The 19031-nt window shown below is 40.0% G+C and overlaps 2 protein-coding genes across 2 annotated transcripts; one reads left to right on the forward strand and one right to left on the reverse strand.

Moving 5' to 3' along the window:
• The first annotated feature begins 1370 nt into the window (after positions 1-1370).
• LOC137985031 (uncharacterized) lies at positions 1371-9184 on the forward strand. The gene is made up of 4 exons (XM_068832454.1): positions 1371-1484; positions 4105-4654; positions 6879-7047; positions 7894-9184. Exons 2-4 carry the CDS (start codon positions 4514-4516, stop codon positions 8505-8507), a joined length of 924 nt encoding a protein of 307 aa, XP_068688555.1. The 5' UTR covers positions 1371-1484; positions 4105-4513; the 3' UTR covers positions 8508-9184.
• Positions 9185-11327: 2143 nt separating this feature from the next.
• Positions 11328-13641, reverse strand: LOC137985233 (WD repeat and HMG-box DNA-binding protein 1-like). The gene is made up of 3 exons (XM_068832785.1): positions 13582-13641; positions 11993-12233; positions 11328-11869 (listed from the first exon to the last, which is right to left on the reverse strand). Exons 2-3 carry the CDS (start codon positions 12192-12194, stop codon positions 11544-11546), a joined length of 528 nt encoding a protein of 175 aa, XP_068688886.1. The 5' UTR covers positions 12195-12233; positions 13582-13641; the 3' UTR covers positions 11328-11543.
• Between the last annotated feature and the right edge of the window lie 5390 nt (positions 13642-19031).

Raw genomic sequence — 19031 nt, forward strand, 5'->3', positions numbered from 1 at the left:
AAAAGTTTAAAGATGTTACTGGGAACTTTGTTAACTTCGTTAATTACGGCAGTTTTGGCTTCTGATCCCCAACACGTCAATCTCGTTCCCAGGGTCTCCTTAAAGTGCCCATATAACCCCCAAATTTTTTTTTCCGCTAAAATGAATCTTTGCACCTGCTCGAAACGCATTGCGGCCATTTTTTCAGATGTCAAATGTGTTGGACAAACTGAAACGGAGCCCCCCTTTCAGTTTGCAGTTGAGAGAAGGCTGCTTCACCCTTTCCCATATGGCCTCCTTTATGCCTCGTCGGACCCAGTCCTCTTCTCGATCGAGTATCAACCGTCACTCTTTCAACAACACGGACGTGGTGATACTTAGTCCTGTTCCGGGACTCCCTCTTACCCCGCCCTGAAAAGGGGTAAGAGGGAGTCCCGGAACAGGACTCTATCGAGAAGAGGACTGGGTCCGACGAGGCATAAAAGCATAAAAGCCATATAGGAAAGGATGGAGCAGCCTTCCCTCAACCGCAAAGGGGGGCTCCGTTTCAGTTTGTCCAACACATGGGACCGGGTGCTAAGGCGCTTTCCTACCCGTCTGTCACGTGATCTGTACAGGTCACGTGACCTCCAGCATTAGCTGATGAAGGCCATGGTTTATGGCCGAAACGTTCTATGTTTCAATACACTATTTCCAGTAAAAGATTTAATTCTTTAACGTTGTCTATAACTTTCTCGCAATATGAAAGGTTTATTTCCCAAAATGGGCGTTCCTGATTGGCTATTACATTGCGTGACAAATTGACGCGAAGATGACGCGTACTGCCTTGTTTAGTTAACAAATCGAAAGTGGTTCAGCGTTGTCTGTACTCTTATCGACAACGATATTCGTCATCACAGTGGTCAAAATGTTATGGACAAAGGCAAATTAGCCAATCAGATTGCGAGATTACAAGCAATTGTGGTAAAAACTCGGTAAAAACTGTTATTGCCAACGGCAAATTAGCCAATCAGATTGCGATTTTACAAGCAATTGTGGTAAAAATTGTTGTTGAGAAGACAACATCCACCTCGGCCTTCGGCCTTGGTGGATACACTGTGGATAACACCCTCCTCGACCTGCAGAATTCTTCATATCCTACTCAGCCTCATTCAATAACTGCTAAATATAAAACCTAGCTATTCTGCAATGAGAATCGCTACGGGCATTTTCTAGTCACATATATATCCAATTAATTGCAAGCAATGCCAATTAATTCTCAACAATTTACAGTATGTTCTTCCGTCCCAACAAAATTTCCAGGACCCGTCACACTAGCTGCTTCATGTATTTATACACAGATTGTTCTGAATATTCGTTCCAGGGCACTTCATTGCGTTGGGAACGCCTGTGCAATTTCTTCATAAAAGAATCTGTAAATCTCGTATTCCTTGTTTCTGTCATTTACAGAAGTGGTTTATTATGAATCTCAACTTTCCTACAAGGAGCAATTGTTTTCCACTAAGGTAAGTCGTTCAGCGAGCCCCGGGGCAGCGAGCGGAGGAGGCGGCTGAAATTCAGGCTAGTCAGCGATCGTGACTTGAATGAAGAGTTCACTGCCACTATTTTACCACTACTTTAAATCCTCTTGATGCTCTGTAGGACGTAATTAGAAGCCTCCAACTGTCTTAATATCTTGACCAGAAAACCACTGTCCCTCTCCTCGTAGACTGCTAACCGTTTTGAAATGGGTGTTTAGACTTAGATACTGTTTATCCACGCTATTAGAAAGTGTTCTCAGATGCCTTGCACGTCTGCCTCGCAAATTGTTCATCCCCCAATTGACCATCAGGGTACAACTTTAGGGGTTGTCCTAAAAGCCGGAATCCGGAATCACAGGTCATTGTTTTACCAATACAGAGAGTAAAAACTATAAAACATTGATAAAGGCTAACCTTAGGCCTAAAAACGTTTGTTTAGGCCTAATGTTAGCTTTTATGAATGTTTTATAGTTTTCACTCTCTGTATTGGTAAAACAATGACTTGTGATTCCGGATTCCAGATTCCGGCTTTTAGGACAACCCCAACTTTAGGGATACATTAGTTATCGTTGACCCGCATTGCAGACGTTTTACTGAAGCTTTTATCTCTTAAAGGGAAAGTACGGTCTAGAAGAATTTTCCCTGAATCAAAAGTTCTTTACCTGTATTGTCATACGTGACCACTCATTTGGACTAAATGTGTTTAAATAACCAACAATAATGCTTCAAAAATAAGCAAATTTAAATTGAAATCTGCCATCTTTGTTTTTGTGTATGCAAACGAGGCTAAGACATAGCAATAGTCAAGGATTTCTCCAGATGACTAAATGTACTTGATTGTAAAGAAGAAAAACACAGGCGAGGAGAGCAATACTTTGTAGACTTGAATCTTAATCCAGAGGCTAAATTGTATTGATGTTGGCTCCAGCTCTGAACAGATTTACCTCGTGGTAAATGTGGCATATAACTGACTAGTACCACTCAAAAGTTGAGTACAAAGTTAATTTGAAAAGGGTTTGTCAGCTTCAGGTTGACAATGGTAAGACAGTCACAGTTTCTTGAAAGTGTTGAAACTCACGAGGGCACCTTACTTGTACAGCAAATTGACAATAAGAATATTTAGGACTGTGTGGTGCCAATCTATGCTATGTTAGCTGCAATCTTCTAAAGACAAAACTCTTGGTTAAAGTCTATCTTAAGCATCATTTGGCACCCACTGTCAAAATATATGCCATTGGGTCCTTTCCCCCTCCCCCCCATACCAATGTGATAATTAATGTGATGCAAAAATTTTAATAATACTGTGCAAGCGTTTGGTCGTTGTTTCAACCAACATTGGAATGGGGTAGGGGGGAAAGTAGGAAGAATTTAATCTTTATCACACAGACGATTAGAGCATCATATTTTCCCTACGAGTTTTGTCTAAGATTGTAAAAATACAAAAGTGAAAAAAAGTTATGGCAGATTCATTGACCCAAAGAATCCTTTGTACCAAATTTTACGGCATGATATGCTGCTTAATTTGAACTATTGTCGTTTCCAATTATGGGATCATATATGCAATGAAAGCCATTTTTTCGCACTTAACAATGGCGCACAGTGCTAATCAGTAAGTAGCAAGTGACCAGCATGGTTTTTATTGGTGTTATAGAGCCAGAAAAAATGACATATGTTGTCTTCTTAGCACACAATAAGGAAATTTTTTAACGCAAAAGGAATGAACCCTAAATGATGATTTAAGGCAGTTGGCACGATTAACAGAAGAAAATGTAGTCATTTCAACGGTTGACAACGAATAACATGCAAGACACTGAAAAAACCCAAAAACCTACATGCAGCAGTCCAGTATAGAGACTCTCACGAGATCTACATATCAAACTGTCCATGGTCATTGAGACTCTTTGAGACTCTTTGAATTTGATTATATTCATGAAAACATGAATTATACAATCTTGGACATGAACATTTACAAAGGTATTGTGCAATCTTGGGAAAAAGTCTATCTTAAGCATCATTTGGCACCCATGCACTGCCAAAATATATTGGTCCTTCCCCCCTCCCCCCGATACCAATGTTGATAATGTGATGCAAAATACTGTGCAAGCCTTTGGTCGTTTTTTCAACCAACATTGGAATGGGGGGAGGGGGGAAAGTAGGAAGAGTTTAATCTTTATCACACAGACAAATTAGAGCATCACATTTTCCCAACAAGTTTTGTCTAGGATTGTAGCTAACTAAATTTCTTTTAACAATGAAATGATAACGAAAGGAATCATAATTTATATTTAACTGCGGATATGAAATCAAGTGAAGCTACATTGTATGATCTACGCATATATGAACACGATGTTTGCAATTGCGTGGAGAGAATTAAGCCTGAAAACTTCAGGACTTTAAAGGGGATTTGAACCCCTGACCTTGCAATGCGGGTGTTGGTTAGAGCACCGCACTGACATCGCAAAGTCACGGACTCAAACCCTGAACCTGTTGAAGTCCTGAATTTTTCTTGATTAATAATTATTGTGAACTCAATTGCTCAAATTGCCTTCTTACATGTAACTGCGAGGATCATAGCTTCACTTAAATTCCTTTTGTACACTTTTAGATCATTACCAGATGTCATCATCTCCCACATCACTCAGTTTCTTGCTCCAAAAGACCTTGGAAACATGCTCAGGGTCAATCGATATTTCCGTCGATTGTTCAGTGCACCTTATTTCTGGAGGGAAATCACGGTGATCGTGTGTTTGTCAAAGACTGAGGGAAAAAGTAAAAAGATTGAACCTTGGATCCTGCAAGGAATTAAATCGAGAGGAATAACAGAATTGGTCATTCAAAATAGTAAATGTGACAAGGAAAATGATGTTATAGAGGTTATACTGCAGTCATTGGGATCCCAGTTGGAAAGGATATGATTTGCTTTCACAGGCCTGTCCATTTTTCCAATCCTAAGGAAGGCTGCAGTTGCTGGTAATTGGAAGCTAAAAAAGATTGATTTGAGAGACATCCACTGGATGACATCATATGAACAATTCACTGGTGTCCTGCAACAACTACCGGGGCTAGAGGAAATAATACTTGGATACAATTTGGGTGGAGTGAGACCTTCTCTACGCTCGACTTTTTCTCCAGGTGGAAGGGCTTTCGAACTAAAGGTATGAAGAAAACTTTAAGTAGCAAATTCAAATCGTTAAGTAAGGAGTGTAGTGTACATGTAAGTGGTGACAACATCTATGAGAACAAGGCCGAGAAATTTACACGACTAAAAAAGCCAAAACCGCCACTTTTTTGCAGGGTTCGCACCAAACATGGGAGTGCTACATGATTGGGCCTTTTTGACAGGCAACCATTTTAAGTCCCAAGGGACAGAAAAACTTTTGTTTTGCACCCCCTGAACTTGTGCACAAAAGGACTGCAAACTGAGACACTCTAAATAATAATAATTATTATGCTCTTATCTCCTCTAATGTATCTGCATTAAAATATGTACAGGAAATCATATGGGCAGGGGTGATGTTTCGAAAGTTCACAAAATATAACAAGTGCAATATGAGAATTTTCAAAACATCACAAGTGGCCATAAATCATGAAATCCACGAGCAAGTTCATACATTAACTTTTTATTTATTATAATACTCAATAAAATCACTCCATCACTTTGTTTCCATATTAACTTCCGTATTGCACTCTATAAGCTATTTATGCATTTCGTCATTGACCAATCACAAAATAATGTGATATTTTGTTAAGTACATAGTAAGGACGGTATTGAAGTGGATAAATTGTGGATAATAATGTATTGAAGGGGACAAATTGTGGTACTATGACAGAATGGAAAGGTCAAGATATGGGATTTTAACATCCAAACTGACAGAGTGATAGAACATCGGAGACCGGCTGTTGATGTTGGGGATAAGGAATTCCGCTGGGACATGCCAAATCATTGATGTGGCTATCCTCGGTGACCACAATATCAAAATAAAGGAATATGACATTATTCAGAGCTCTGATTTGAAGTTGGACAACAGCAGTTGTTCCCAGCTGGGGGCACTTATCCTGCGAGCAGAGTCTCATTCGATCTTCCAATACAAGTCGGGGAGAGGAAGAAGGCTCTGCCAGCCCCCTTGACATAATAGTATTGTGCATGTGTTAAAAATTCAAGATAGTGTATTCAGTGCCAGTCACACATGACTAGTAACCACAAATTAAACCACGAAAGGAAAACAGTCTGGATACATGTTTTCGAACAACTCTAGCAAACACATGACAACCAACTAGGAACGATTTCCTTGGAAACTCAAGGTAGTTCATACTTTTAAATTGCCATTTCCTTTTTTACTGAAACATTTTTAGGTTTCTGGTAGACTAGTTATGGAGGAAATTCTCATGGGAATTTAGAGTTTTGCCATGCTGTTGTAAATTTCAAAAATATTGGTGATGCGTGGCGATTGATCATGCGCGAAAAAACAAACCAACAAACAAACAAACAGGTTTGACAAGTCAAAACTGAACTGACTCATCCATTTCTTTGGATGAGTGGCAAATCAAAGAATACTGAGGTGGCTGGCAGAGTCGTCTTCCTCTTCCCGACTTATTAAGGAAGATCGAAGAGACTCTACTTGCAAGGTAGGGGGCACTAGGTAACATACCAAAATACTGTACTTCAAATCTCACTTAGATCATGGGTGCTTCTTGGCACTGCCAACATCCTGCGAAAGGTGCTTTCTGTCTGAGGTCCCGGGGATTTGATGGAGAGTTGGAAATTCTAGTGCCTGAGGACAAAACATGGAGTACAAGTGTACCACTAAACAGAATACCCCTATGGAGTACCCCTAAAAATAGTTTTGATGTCAAAATATTTTTTTTCAAAGTCGAATGCCCTTTGACTGTACATAATTGGTACCTTAAATGATTTCCGCTGGTGCGGGTCTTGTAACGGCTGGCCACCATTTTGAAAAAAGATAATCAGCTGGCCACTACCCAGAAATAAAGGTATAGTAAATGTGCTTTGTTAAACATCAGACGAGGAAGACGAGAGGTAGGTTTTATAATGATTTAAATTTTGCTTCACGAATTGGGCAGCCTTTGCTTGGGAGTTCCATTTTCAAAAAAAGAATTTTTTTTACCTCTTAACTATTTTTGGAGATACTCCATGGGGGTAATCCATGTTTTGTCTTCATCCCATTCTAACGTCTCAAGTTTAAACTAATCTTTGTGAAATGATGTTAATAATAATTTTACATTATGCAGAAACCTTGTCTGTTGGGAAGACCGATCATCCTTTGATACCTGAATACCTGGGGTCAAGGGATAACTTTGACTTTATTTCAACAAGGAAATACCAGACTGAAAAATATGTTTGTAATTTATGTTTTATAGTTGGGGATGGATCTACTGAGAGGTCTTAATTGCTTTGCTGCCAAACTAACAAGTATTTCACTTATACATGTGGCTCTTGTGGAGGCCCATTTTAAGGCTCTGATATCAAATCCAAATATACAAGTATTAACTCTGGCCTCCATTTACATTGCCAGTAGAGGTATTCAAGGTAAATATTTCTTTAACCCATTTGCTCCTAAGGGATTTCTCAACACCGAGTAAAAATGCCTGGCATCAGACAGAGTAAAATCTGTAAGCACGACTCAAGCTGTAGGAGGGAGACGTAGTTGTCGTTAACCTCTTTACTCCAAAGGAATTTCTATTCAGTAACTTGGAGGTAAAATCGTCGGGCATTATAGACTTTTTTTTGTATTTTATTAGTGCTTTGGTTAGTTTTGTAATACGAATGCCAAAATAAAAACACTGCAAATAAGTAAGATAAACACAGACCATTTACATTCCAATTCCCCCCCCCCCCCCCCCCCCCTTCAAAATATGGATGGAAATTTGAACCAAAACAATTTTTAAGGATGCGGAAAAAGCTCCACTTCTGGTGATCGTCCATCCCTCAAAGATGCCTTGTCTTAAAAAGAACGTTGCTTGAAACTACAATAATACTATCAAATAGCCAAGTTTTGGCTATAAGAACCCTACGGCGCATGCTTTCCGACATATAGTTTCCCAGAGCCTTGGGTCGATCTGAGGCTCTTGTGACGAGAATGGATCAGGACGATCAGTTTTCCACTCTGCACAGGCGCATCTGAGAAAAGATCTAATACGCGTGCTCAGAACTCAGCTCCTCTTTCACCATCTTCACCATCCTCGTTCCTAGAGCCCTTTTTAGTCAGAAAAAACCGCGGAGACTGAGAACGACGATGGATCGTTCCAAAGGTAGAAGCGGTGTAAACGTATAACTTTAAATGAATCTTGTACCCAGAAGTCACACGGTCATTTCCAGTGTCAATATGAAATCATGGGCATAATGACCTATACTCAGACTTTTCTTTAACCTTAGATAATCAAGAAACAAAGTCCGTTGGTTGTCCCAGTTTGACCTCGCTAGAAGTAACTGACTGTCCGCTGGTCGTGACAGAGACTTTACTCTCTTGGATATTTCCCGGCTCCGCGCATAACGAGACCCTAACCAGCCTAAATGTAACTCGCTGTCATGTCTCCTCGTTCTTCACAATCCTTCCCAGACTACCAGCTTTGACAAAGCTAAATTTGACTGGCACAAGGCTCCCTGGAAACCTTTCAGAAGTTGTCCACATTTTGACAAAGTTGGAGTGGGTGGATTTGAACGGCTCCACGAGGATAAGAGGCGAAGAACTTGGTGAACTTTCCAAGTTTGTTGGCAAGACCTTGCGTTACTTGGGTTTGGCGGGATTGAGTGTAACGGATGCTCAGTTGAGAAATGTGGCTCCCATGTTTCCTGCTCTAAGAACGCTTGATCTCAGTGGGTGCACGGGAATCTCTGATGCTCTCCTCGTGGAGTGGTACATCAAACACGATGAAAAACAGTGGCCGAGATTGAGAAAGCTTATTCTAAAAAACTGTGAAAACATAACTCAAGAGGTCGTGAAATCTACTCGACTTAGAACAAGAAATCAACTCTTGATTGATATGTGAATCTGCAAGTAGAGAAAACGGGCTGAGCTGAGTTTGAATTTACTAACATTTAATCTGCGATTAATAATAATTATAATATTGAGTGTTAATGAATTGTTTTAACATGTCAAGTCTTCCAGCGCTGGAGAACAAATTGGGAACACTACATAGATATCAAATCATTTTAACTCAAATCAATCAAGCAGATTGGACATTGTTTTTTTCAGGATAGGGGAAAACTGGTGTATCTAAAGAAAAACCTCTCAAAGCAGAGTCATCAAGTCGAGTCTCCTCGGGAACCACAAATGGTGGCTTGCCACAACGACCTATCCAGCATGAGTGTTCGAATCTCGCTTGTTGAAGTCCTTCAAGCCAGTGTCACGCTTCAAGGTGTCGATGAAGGTGCTCCGCTGTCCGCCCCGAGAAGCTCGGCCCTGTTGGGGTTCCCAGAGGACCAGACTGTGCGCCGCGACATCATCGTGACGGATGCACTGTCCCGAGTAGACAACCAACAAACTCAACCCGCATATCACGCCGAGGCAAATTTCGGTTTCGTAAACGGTCGTTACTATTTGGACGACGAAGGAGGCTCAAACCAGTTTTAACACTTTCAACAAACAGTACTGTTTGGAAGGATTGAATCCACCCAACGGTTTCACTGAACGGCAATGTTATGATACCGTATGAAACATCAATAAATGCTCAACAAGATGCACTCATTAATGTGACGGAATAGGTTACCATGGTAACAAAAGAGCCATCCAAAAGCACTCTGTATTTTTTTCTTTTAACACGTATATCTCAAAAGTGAACTCGGTGACTCATTTTTTCATTTCTGAAAAGTGATAAGCAGGCTAAGATGAAACTCTCTGCAAAGTTTAAAAAAATTCTCTTGAGCGGATTCAGAGCCACCTTCACAATTGGAAAATTTTAAGGTGGCTCTGAATCCGCTCCGGATAATTAAAAAAAAAAAACTACAAAATATAGGGCGTTTTTCGATGGTTCTTTTGCTACTGTGGTAATTTATTACGTCACATTAATATGTGTATCCTGTTAAGCAATTGTTGGTGTTTCATATGGTACCATAACATTGCTGTATGAAACATTGTTGTAGAATTCTTTCCGAATAAGACATTTCTTCCAAATGGTTGAAACCGGTTGAGCCACCTCAAGTTTGTCGTTGGCAAGAAATTTATGAAAAAGTTGGGTAAACGATATCGAAATCGGTTTAATGGCTGCATAGCAAACGCACGTAACCTCTAGACTCTCGAGATAACCACCTCAAACATCGCAAGTATATAAATGAAACATGAAGCTAACCCTAACAATTCATTGAAAGCTAACCGAATTAAAATGGCTGCTTAGACTTCAATCCGTAGATAAAAGAATGACATTTAGTTGCAATACACGTAATCGGCTAACTCAATGTTGTACCCAATTCAAACGTCTTGGGATTACAGCGACTTTCGTATGACCTTGAAAAATTGTTCGCAATTTGTTTCACGGACCAATGTTTGGCAAGATTATAACAAAGCTTCTCCTAATTCCCGCCAAGGAAATTCCTAACATGAGCAATAAACAGTTCCGTTGCCCAATCACATAACTGCATTTCAAATGACGTCGAAGCGAAATGCCGATCGCTTTTCTGAAAGTTCCATGAAGAGATGACGTCGTTTGCAAAATCATCTTGGTCGTGTCGCCCCAACCTGAAACGGTGCAACGCGCCTCGTTAGGATCGTTGGCTGTTTCGCACTCTGTTAAACGCGAGCTCATGGAATAATCGCTGTAACACTGAGAGCATTCGGCATTTGCAAAATAAGTCATTTCCCTAGGGTTGAGCCATTGAAATTTAATGAAACATTTCATCTACAAATTTCTTGAAAGTTACACCGGTTGCTCAGTTGGTTGAGCACCGGGCTGTTACGCCGGAGGTCGTGAGTTCGACTCCGGCCGGACCAACACTCAGGGTCTTAAAATAACTGAGGAGAAAGTGCTGCCTTTGTAATTACATTCGCAAATGGTTTGACTTTCAAGTCTTCTCGGATAAGGACTATAAACCGTAGGCCCCGTCTCACAACCCTTCAATGTTCATAAAATCTGTGCAGGGTTCGTCTTGAAAACTCTTGAAAACCCTTGAATTTTGGGAGTGCATTCTCAAGGGCTTGAAAATCCTTGAAAATCGCTGCTCTTCATTCCTGGTCCTTGAAAGTCCTTGAATTTTTTTCTGACCCGCATTTTTAATCTTTGAAAACTTCAGTGAAAATAATCAGCCACTCAAGTCATGTCATACAAACGTACATTATTTTCACGCATGTACGTTACGGAAAATGAGGAAGAATTCTACTGTCAGACCATTTCTATGGGTAAATTCGTCGACGTAAATAAAAAAGAGGTCCTTGAAATTTCAAAATTTGGCCCTTGAAAGTCCTTGAAAAGTCCTTGAATTTTTGGTCTGAAAAAGTGTGCGAACCCTGTCTGTGGGACGTTAAGGATCCCACACACTAGTCGAAAAGAGTAGGGCATGTAGTTCCCGGTGTTGTGGTCTGCCTTTTCCTTCAGCAATGTGGTTGGCTTGGCTGAATGGACTGCTGATCGATGAGACCACAAAACAGACAGTAGTCAAATGAAAGGAGTCAAAGTGCTGATACCGGTAAACAAAGCTTTCAAAGACTAAGTTCATCCCGATAACTTCTTCAGAGTTGCAACCTCAAAACGAGGCTGCAAATCTCAGATATGGAATCGGGATGGAGTTCGAAAAGCTTTGTGTAACTTTCAAGAATTCTGTTGATGAAAAAGACCATTTCTCTTTTGTCCCAACAGACGAATCTTTGTCATTTCTTCTGTATTTTCTTCAGGAATTATTCACTACTTCGATAAGCAATTTCACAAATAACACACACAGGCACTTGAATTTTTGGTGTTCATAATGCTAACCAATTTGTATTTTATTAAGATTTACTTGGAAAAAAATATTTATTGTCCATTCCAAGAATTGTTCCAAAAGTAGTGCTTATTTGGATCGAACACCGAACGAAAATGGTTTATGCTGAAATTTGATCAGTCTTTTTTGTAAACAAACCCAGCTAACTTGGATGTCGCTCCACCAGCCTTTAATTCCTTAGCCTTCTTGGCTTGATTCAGTTTGTTGCTAGTGTCCTCATTCTCATCATCGCAGGTTTTGCGTTTCCTTTTCTTTAACTCGTCCTGTTCAGCTCCGCTTGTAGCTTCCTCTTTTGCTCTTTTATTCCATTCGGCCTTTTCTTCTTCTCCGAGTGACTTCCATTTTCGCATAGCGACTTTGACCAGCTCCGTATCGCTTAGTTCGGGTTCGGCTTCTGCCAAAGTTCCTTTATTTTCTTCATACCAGAGGTTAAAGCCATTGACTGAGTGAACGCAATAAACAAATAAATTGATTAAGTAATTGACTAATTACTTCATTAATGAAAGTTACTCAAAGTCCGAGAAACGACGACGGTTGCTTCAAAAGCAACGCCACAAAATAATACCTTTTAGCATAATTTTCAGCGGTGAATATAAGAATTCAACCTGTTCTGTTTGTCTTGACACAGTCCGACCAGATCGCCCATGCCTCTTTGGTTGCGATACCTTGTGACCTCGTCTGACTGCCTGACCAGACTGCTGCAAATCGTCATCCTCTAGGCAGGCCTTTTTGCGCGCTAAGGTATCAAGCCGATTTGCCAGGTTCATTCGACTAGTGAGTGCTGCATACTTTATGGCTAAGCTTACCTATGAATTAAAACACAAACAAAACACAAACCGTGTCTGAATATCCAAAGTGACTCGATAAAGGCAAAACTTTTCACCTAGCCTCTAGGGACTTTGAACTTAATCTTGAACATTAATATTCGAGTTATCTGTAAAATATTATATTTGACCTGATCATGGTGTCATGAGGACACCGAAACGTTGTCTTTAATGAAGCTGCTGGATGGATGAAGTCTACTTAAAATTAATGATACTTTGGCATCACTATAGCTCTGGCCCGGGGTTGCTCGCAGCATGGTTAGCGCTAACCAGCGTTAAATACATGGAAACCTACAGGTTTTGACGTCTCTTAACCAACGGTTAGCGCTAACCAGGCTTCGAGCAACCGGCCCCTGTAGAATAGACCTGGGTGACACCTACCTGTAGGTTTTGTAATTTTTGTGGCACATGTGAAAAACAAATTTAGGGTGAAAAACAAATTTAGGGAGAAACGTCGGGATAATTTTGCTAAAAGATACTGTGCAAAAAATATGACTATCTTTAGTCTCAAAGCCAATTACATGTAAGCGAACAATCCATGTATTTAGGAGGCTCGGAAGGGTTTTCCATTGACCTCAAACACCTAAAGCACCCAATATTGCCATACTTAAGCTGCTTGCACTGGTTGATGAATCAAAACTGCGTGACTGGAAATAAAAATGTGACCCGAAATAGATAAAAGTGGAAATGAAGTTCTGTTACAATTGTGTTGAGCAATAAAAATTATCTCGAAATGTAGCTCAGTGACCTTAATCCTGATCTTTTTTTAACACAAGAAAGACTTGTTTCTTTGCATTCTTAAAGAAAATCAAAAAGAATTACATTCAGAGGATTGTTTTCTTTTCATGTTGCAAGTTCAGTGCTTTAATGAATAACATGAATTTTTCTCATACAACACACAAGCCAGAGAAATACGACGAATTTAACGGGGTTTTCGAAATTTGAAAAAAAAAACACTAGGTCAATGAACTTAGTTTTTCAAATTTTTCAAAAACTAAATTTTAGACGGTTTTTAAAACAGTGTTGTAACGTTTGCATGGCAACAGTTGAGGCCTTACTATACAGCCACCGGCCCTTAGAAAATTGTAGTACGTGTCTCTACTGAAAGGATGGTCAGTGTTTAATCCTCCTCCATTGAAAACCCACTGTTACATGTGGAAAACCCTTTCGAATCTCGTAATGTCCATAATTAAATTCAGCTCATATTTCAAACAAGCCTAATGCTTGTGTACCTGTAGCTTCTCCGTTTTGACACTCGGCGGCATTAGATTCCAATTACTTTTTGACGATTTTTAACTTTAAAGAAGTCAATAACTTTAAATTAATATACCTTGCACTTTCCCAAATACCTCGAAGTCCACAGAGAACAGTGTACGGGCAGCCATGTTGTTTATTTACTGACCACAGTAGATCGTTTATGTATCAAAACACAGATTATCGTATTCGTCCCAAGCCCAGTGGCCTGTTTCCCAAAAGTCCCGAAACTTTTCGGGCCTATTTCGAGTGCCACAATTCCCTTTATATCTTCGCAACGGCGGGGTTTTAAGCCATCAAACTTCGCAATCCTCTTTGTTTTTCTTACATCAAAAACATGTTAAAGGATTAGCTTTTCAAACTAAGCAGATTGCACTTTGACGACTGGCTTTTCGGTCCCGAAAAGTTATCGGGACTTTCGATAAACAGGCTCCAGGGGCCTGCTTCTCGAACGTCCCGAAAACTTTTCGGGCCCGAAAAACCATCTGTAAAATTGCCAACCGCTTGTTTGGGAAAGCCGATATTTTAAAATGCTTTCAAGGTAACAAAAAGAAAATTAACTGTGAAGTTTGACGAATTAAATGTTCTCCGTTATTGAGTTACAAAACGAATTGTGACACCCGAAAATGGCCCGTAAAGTTTCGGGACTTTCGAGAAATGGGCCCCAGGGCACTTCATTGTTTCCGTGTCCACGCCCCCAGGGAAGCCTGTGCAATTTCTGTAGCAGACTAACTTTTCGTAAGCTCGGTAAATTATATCCTTGTCACAAGAAATATAAGGAATGAAAAAAGGTAAGGGCTCTGTGGACAATTGAAACGAGAACTTCACCATTAAAAGTGAATCGTTCAACTGTTCAAAGCTGGCCAAAAGCTCTTATATTTACTGTTATTTTGACGAGCTCAGAGCGTGAAACCACACAACCAAAATTATCATATTATTTTTAACCTGTCGGTATTATTACCTTAATGCATCTTATAAGTGACTAAGGGGAAAATTACATTGCACACAATGTCATTACCTGTCCCTAACCCATATCTTACACGAAAGTGATTGATCAGTCATGTTTACTCAGGGACCACTGGGATCGGCATCAAGGCGAGCCACTGATAGTTCAGCGACTGGCAGTCAGTTCATCAGTCAGCCAGTCATTTAATTATTCGTTTATTTGCTACTGTGATTAGTTTGTCATTTGTTGGCTAGTTCAAGTGGCTCATCAATCAGTCAGTCATTCAGTCTGTTAGTCTGCCATTTAAGTCAGTCAGTCCAGTTCAACTGTACTGTCAGTGAAGTCAGTGTAGTCAGTGTATCAGTTAATCATTTAGTCCGACAGTCAGTTACTCAATCAGCCAGTCAAGTCAGGTTGTCAGTCTGTCTTTCAGTCAGTCAATCAGACAGTCAGCCAGTCACTCTAAATGTTCGTCTCAGTCAAATGGTGTGTTACAGCTGTAATGCGCCGATCAACTCGAAACTTCAACATTCCCCCCCCCCCCCCCGGGCATTTGAACTTTTGAAGATCGGATCGTTCAAATTCCCGCCCCATTGGGCCAAAATGGTGTTTAAATGCCCTACTAAAGAACAATCGTCGTTGGCTCCTCCTGTCTTTAATAAAGACCTTTTGAAGACCTTTTTTGTGAGCCAATCGCTCACAAATGCTACATCTCTTCCTTTAAACACTTCCATCTCGGACAAACATGTGTTTTATAGCTGTATTAGCGACTTCGGCGCCCGAAAAAAAATTTGAAACCTGACACTTCCGGTTCAATTTTTCCCACCCCACGCAGGCAATAGTCAAATTCCCCACTCCCCGGGCACAGAAGATAGTCAAGTGCTCAGGGTTTGCCTGGGGGTGGGGGGATGTTGAAGTTTCTATTTGATCGGCGCATAAGTCAGTCAGGCAGGTGGTGGATTAGCCAGTCATTCAGTTACGGAGCCTGTTAGTCAAATAATCAGGCAGTTTGCCAATCCCCCATTTAGGCTAGTCAAGTGAGTGAGTGAGTCAATCTGCAATATGTCTGTCAATAATTATTGGTCGGTCGGTTAGTGAGTCGATCAGTATTTCACTGTTTTGATCAGTCTCCCTGTGTTTCATTCATTCATTTATTATTGTTCGTTGCTTTATTCATTCCTTTTTTAAGTCAGTTCAGTACGGTCAGTCGTTTCATTAAATACATTGTAATTATAGTCAAAGTTCTTCCTCCTTTGTTGAGTCTGTCAGCCAGCCATTTGTTCTTTTGCTCATGACATCCCACCTTTTTAGTCTGAGTTGACACATTTCACCGAACCTATGGTATGTATCATGATTTTCAAACAGTGTCAAGACACTAATTGAAACCAAAATCCTGTCTGGACACAAAATTGAATGCGCGATTTCTTAATATTTCTCTTTTTGTGGCATTCACTTTTTCTTTTCCAGTCTTGTTTCCAATGGTCTTTTCACTGATATCAGTGAGAAAGCAAACTATGTTCCCATCATGATGAACTTCTCAGCTCAGACAAGCAGTCAGAGAACTCAAGAAATGATTGAGGTTAAGCTTCAGAAGATGCGAAAAGAACATTCTTGAGTCTTCTTGCAAGTAAGACTATATTGTCCCATTTCACGGCAAGAGGAACGTTTCTTCTGTAGTGTGTGTTCTTATGTAAGCGCTTCACTTTTATTGGTCTTTTTCTGTTCTTTTCTAAGCTGTTCCTAAGGAACAATTAATAACAGTTCTCTTTTTTGTCTCCTCCTTTTTTGCTGTTATTACTTTTTTTCGTAGGTTAATAAAGGAACTGCTAGTCATAGCATAACAATATGTCGGCATACCTGATGGTACTGATCTACTAAAAACTTATTACAGGAAAAGCACACTGGGCACCTGCCGGATACGAAAACCCAAAACGCTGCGGGAGTGAGGGAACGTATTCTCCAAACCCTATGCAAGTGCCACTACCCTATGGAGGCTAAGGTGAAAATATAACAAAAAAGCAGGCGAAGAAAGCTGAACCTAGACTGATTCAAATCCCTAACGGTTCACTACTCGTACGACAAATTATCGATAATCCCCACCAGACAACCGGACCCAGTCCTCTGGTCCGTGCCGGGAAAATATCCATTAATTTCTGCCAATTTCGCAGGCTACAACTGTCAGAAATATCATAATATTACGACCATAAACCACGAAATACAAGACCAACTTTATACGATTTTTTATTTGTTATATACTCAGCAAGATTACTTCATCGCTGTGTTCCCATAGCAACTTCCGTATTGCATTCTATAACCTCCATTGCATTCTTTAACTTATTTGTGCATTCGTCATTGACCAATCAGAAACGCAATATTCCATTGAGCATATTGCAAGGGGTGTTTTCAGATGAATCTCCTGTTGCTACGGTAACACAATACGACTCACAACTCACTAATTTTGCGGGGAAAACCTTTTCTTAAAAATAAATTTACTCGGGAAAGGGTTGGCTAGGAGCCCCTCACAAAAATTCCACCGTGGAGAGTAACGAACCAGCCCGTTAATAAAAAAAACACGTGCTCCGACTTGTATTGATCACAGGGAGTTTCTCTTCAAAAAACTGCTCGACCCTTTGCGACAAAAAGGCTTGGGAACGATGGAGCAAATTTTTCCCTTCCGCTGGTCGGGCGCCTATTTGGCGGAGGTATCCCTCTAAAATAAACGCGACGTCGAAACCGAATTTTCAGCACTCAACCCCTATAAGAAGCGAGAATGAGCCGTTTAAAACGATTCAATAACAATTTCAAAACACAAATTTATTTTAACATCAAAACAGCTTTAATTTTTGTTTCCATCCCTACTCTGCTCGTTAAATGTACGCACGAATTGCACACCTATGAAACACTTTATTCCTCCTACCGGAAGAATTCCTTCTTAATCTTTAACACTAAACTTTACCGTCATACTAAAATTAGCGTTATTCCTTTACAAAAACGTTGCAGGATTAATTCAGCAGTTAAGCCACCATAAATTTAAATTCACCATTTTGCCGTTTTTGCTCTCTTGTACGTGCAAACTTTTGCAAGTTCAAAACGAATAAAAGTTCTGTGCTGCTGCGTTGATGGGGGTTAAACAGGATTACCTGGTTTTATCAAACGAATCGATAAATTAACCCTTTCATTCCCAAGATCGAAACTTTCATTGTCCTAACTAGTACCATAGATTTCTTTGTTGGGTAGTCATGAGAATTTGGTGTTATATCAAGATCACACCTGTTACGCTGATAATTATCTTCATTCTCAATACCTATCTGACAGACATTTCATTGAAATTCTGACGAGAATTTACATCCTGATCAATCCTGGGAGTCCCTCTAGATTTTAAAGATAGCAATGACGGACCAATAATTGGCTATTTTCACCACCCCATAATGCAATACGTTTTAGGGAGTTAATTACTCTTGGGGCTGTATCATGCTTTAGTGAACTGGATATCCATTATTTAGTATATAGTAAAACAGTGGATAGCGCTGAACGAGTGCGCTGATCGGCTACTTTAACTCCTGACATCCTTTGCTATTCACCTCCGACCAATTCGAGCGGAATTTGCGTCCGAAAATGTTGTAAGCTTTGCAGGAATAAATGAGTTAAAATCATCTTTTTTTGCTATATTACCTCACTGTTGTAGTAAATACTGAAACAACTATTAACCTTTCTCGGTAAATATCCACCACTAGCCACCTTCACTTCGGTAAATAGTCGTTAAGTAATGCAAATACTCTCCCCCCCCCCCCCCCCCCTTCTCCAAAAAATAGGACTGAATCATGGGATTGGTGAAAAAAAGCGAAAAGGAAAATTGCAATTAAAACAGTTGCCTTTTTTTTAAAATTGAGGCTTGAAACTTGGGTCTCTTAGTGTTTGGTTAACAGTTTTTAAATCCAAAGAAAAAGATAACCTAACCCTATAGATTTAGCTCATGTTTTAAGCCCCGATTTTATGTTGTAACGTGTTAGAATCAATCACTTTGTCATTCTAAACTATAAAAGCAGGTTAAGATGTTTCTTTACTTACTTACAATTTATGGGTTAAAAGGTGCTGTGCCAAGGTGACACAGGTCATTTTGTGTAGTTTTGCCAATTACTCGCGCTTTCTCGCTTTAAACAGCGTAAATCAAAGCTTCGCGAGAAAAAATTAACAACTCGAAAGTGGTTCAGCGTTCTCGGTACTTTTACCGACGATGTTCGTCATCACAGTGGTCAAAATGTTGTGGACTCACGAGGCGCAGCCTTTTAATTTCAGAGCGTGACCAAAATCATGACACAAAGTAAGAGCAAGCGTTGTCTATAACTTTCTCGCAATATGATTGGTTTATTTCCCAAAATGGGTGTTCCTGATTGGCTATTACATTGCGTCACAAATTGACGTCAGCATTACGCGTACAGCGTTGTCTAGACTCTTATCGACAACTGCAAATTAGCCAAGCAGATTACGAGATTACAAGCAATTGTGGTAAAAAGGCCTTTCAAACATAGATAATTTTCATATTAAACAACAAAGATAAACTTTGAAAAACTGTTAGGCTG

Source organism: Montipora foliosa, chromosome 14 (assembly GCF_036669935.1).
Source record: "Montipora foliosa isolate CH-2021 chromosome 14, ASM3666993v2, whole genome shotgun sequence".
Lineage (NCBI taxonomy): Eukaryota > Metazoa > Cnidaria > Anthozoa > Scleractinia > Acroporidae > Montipora > Montipora foliosa.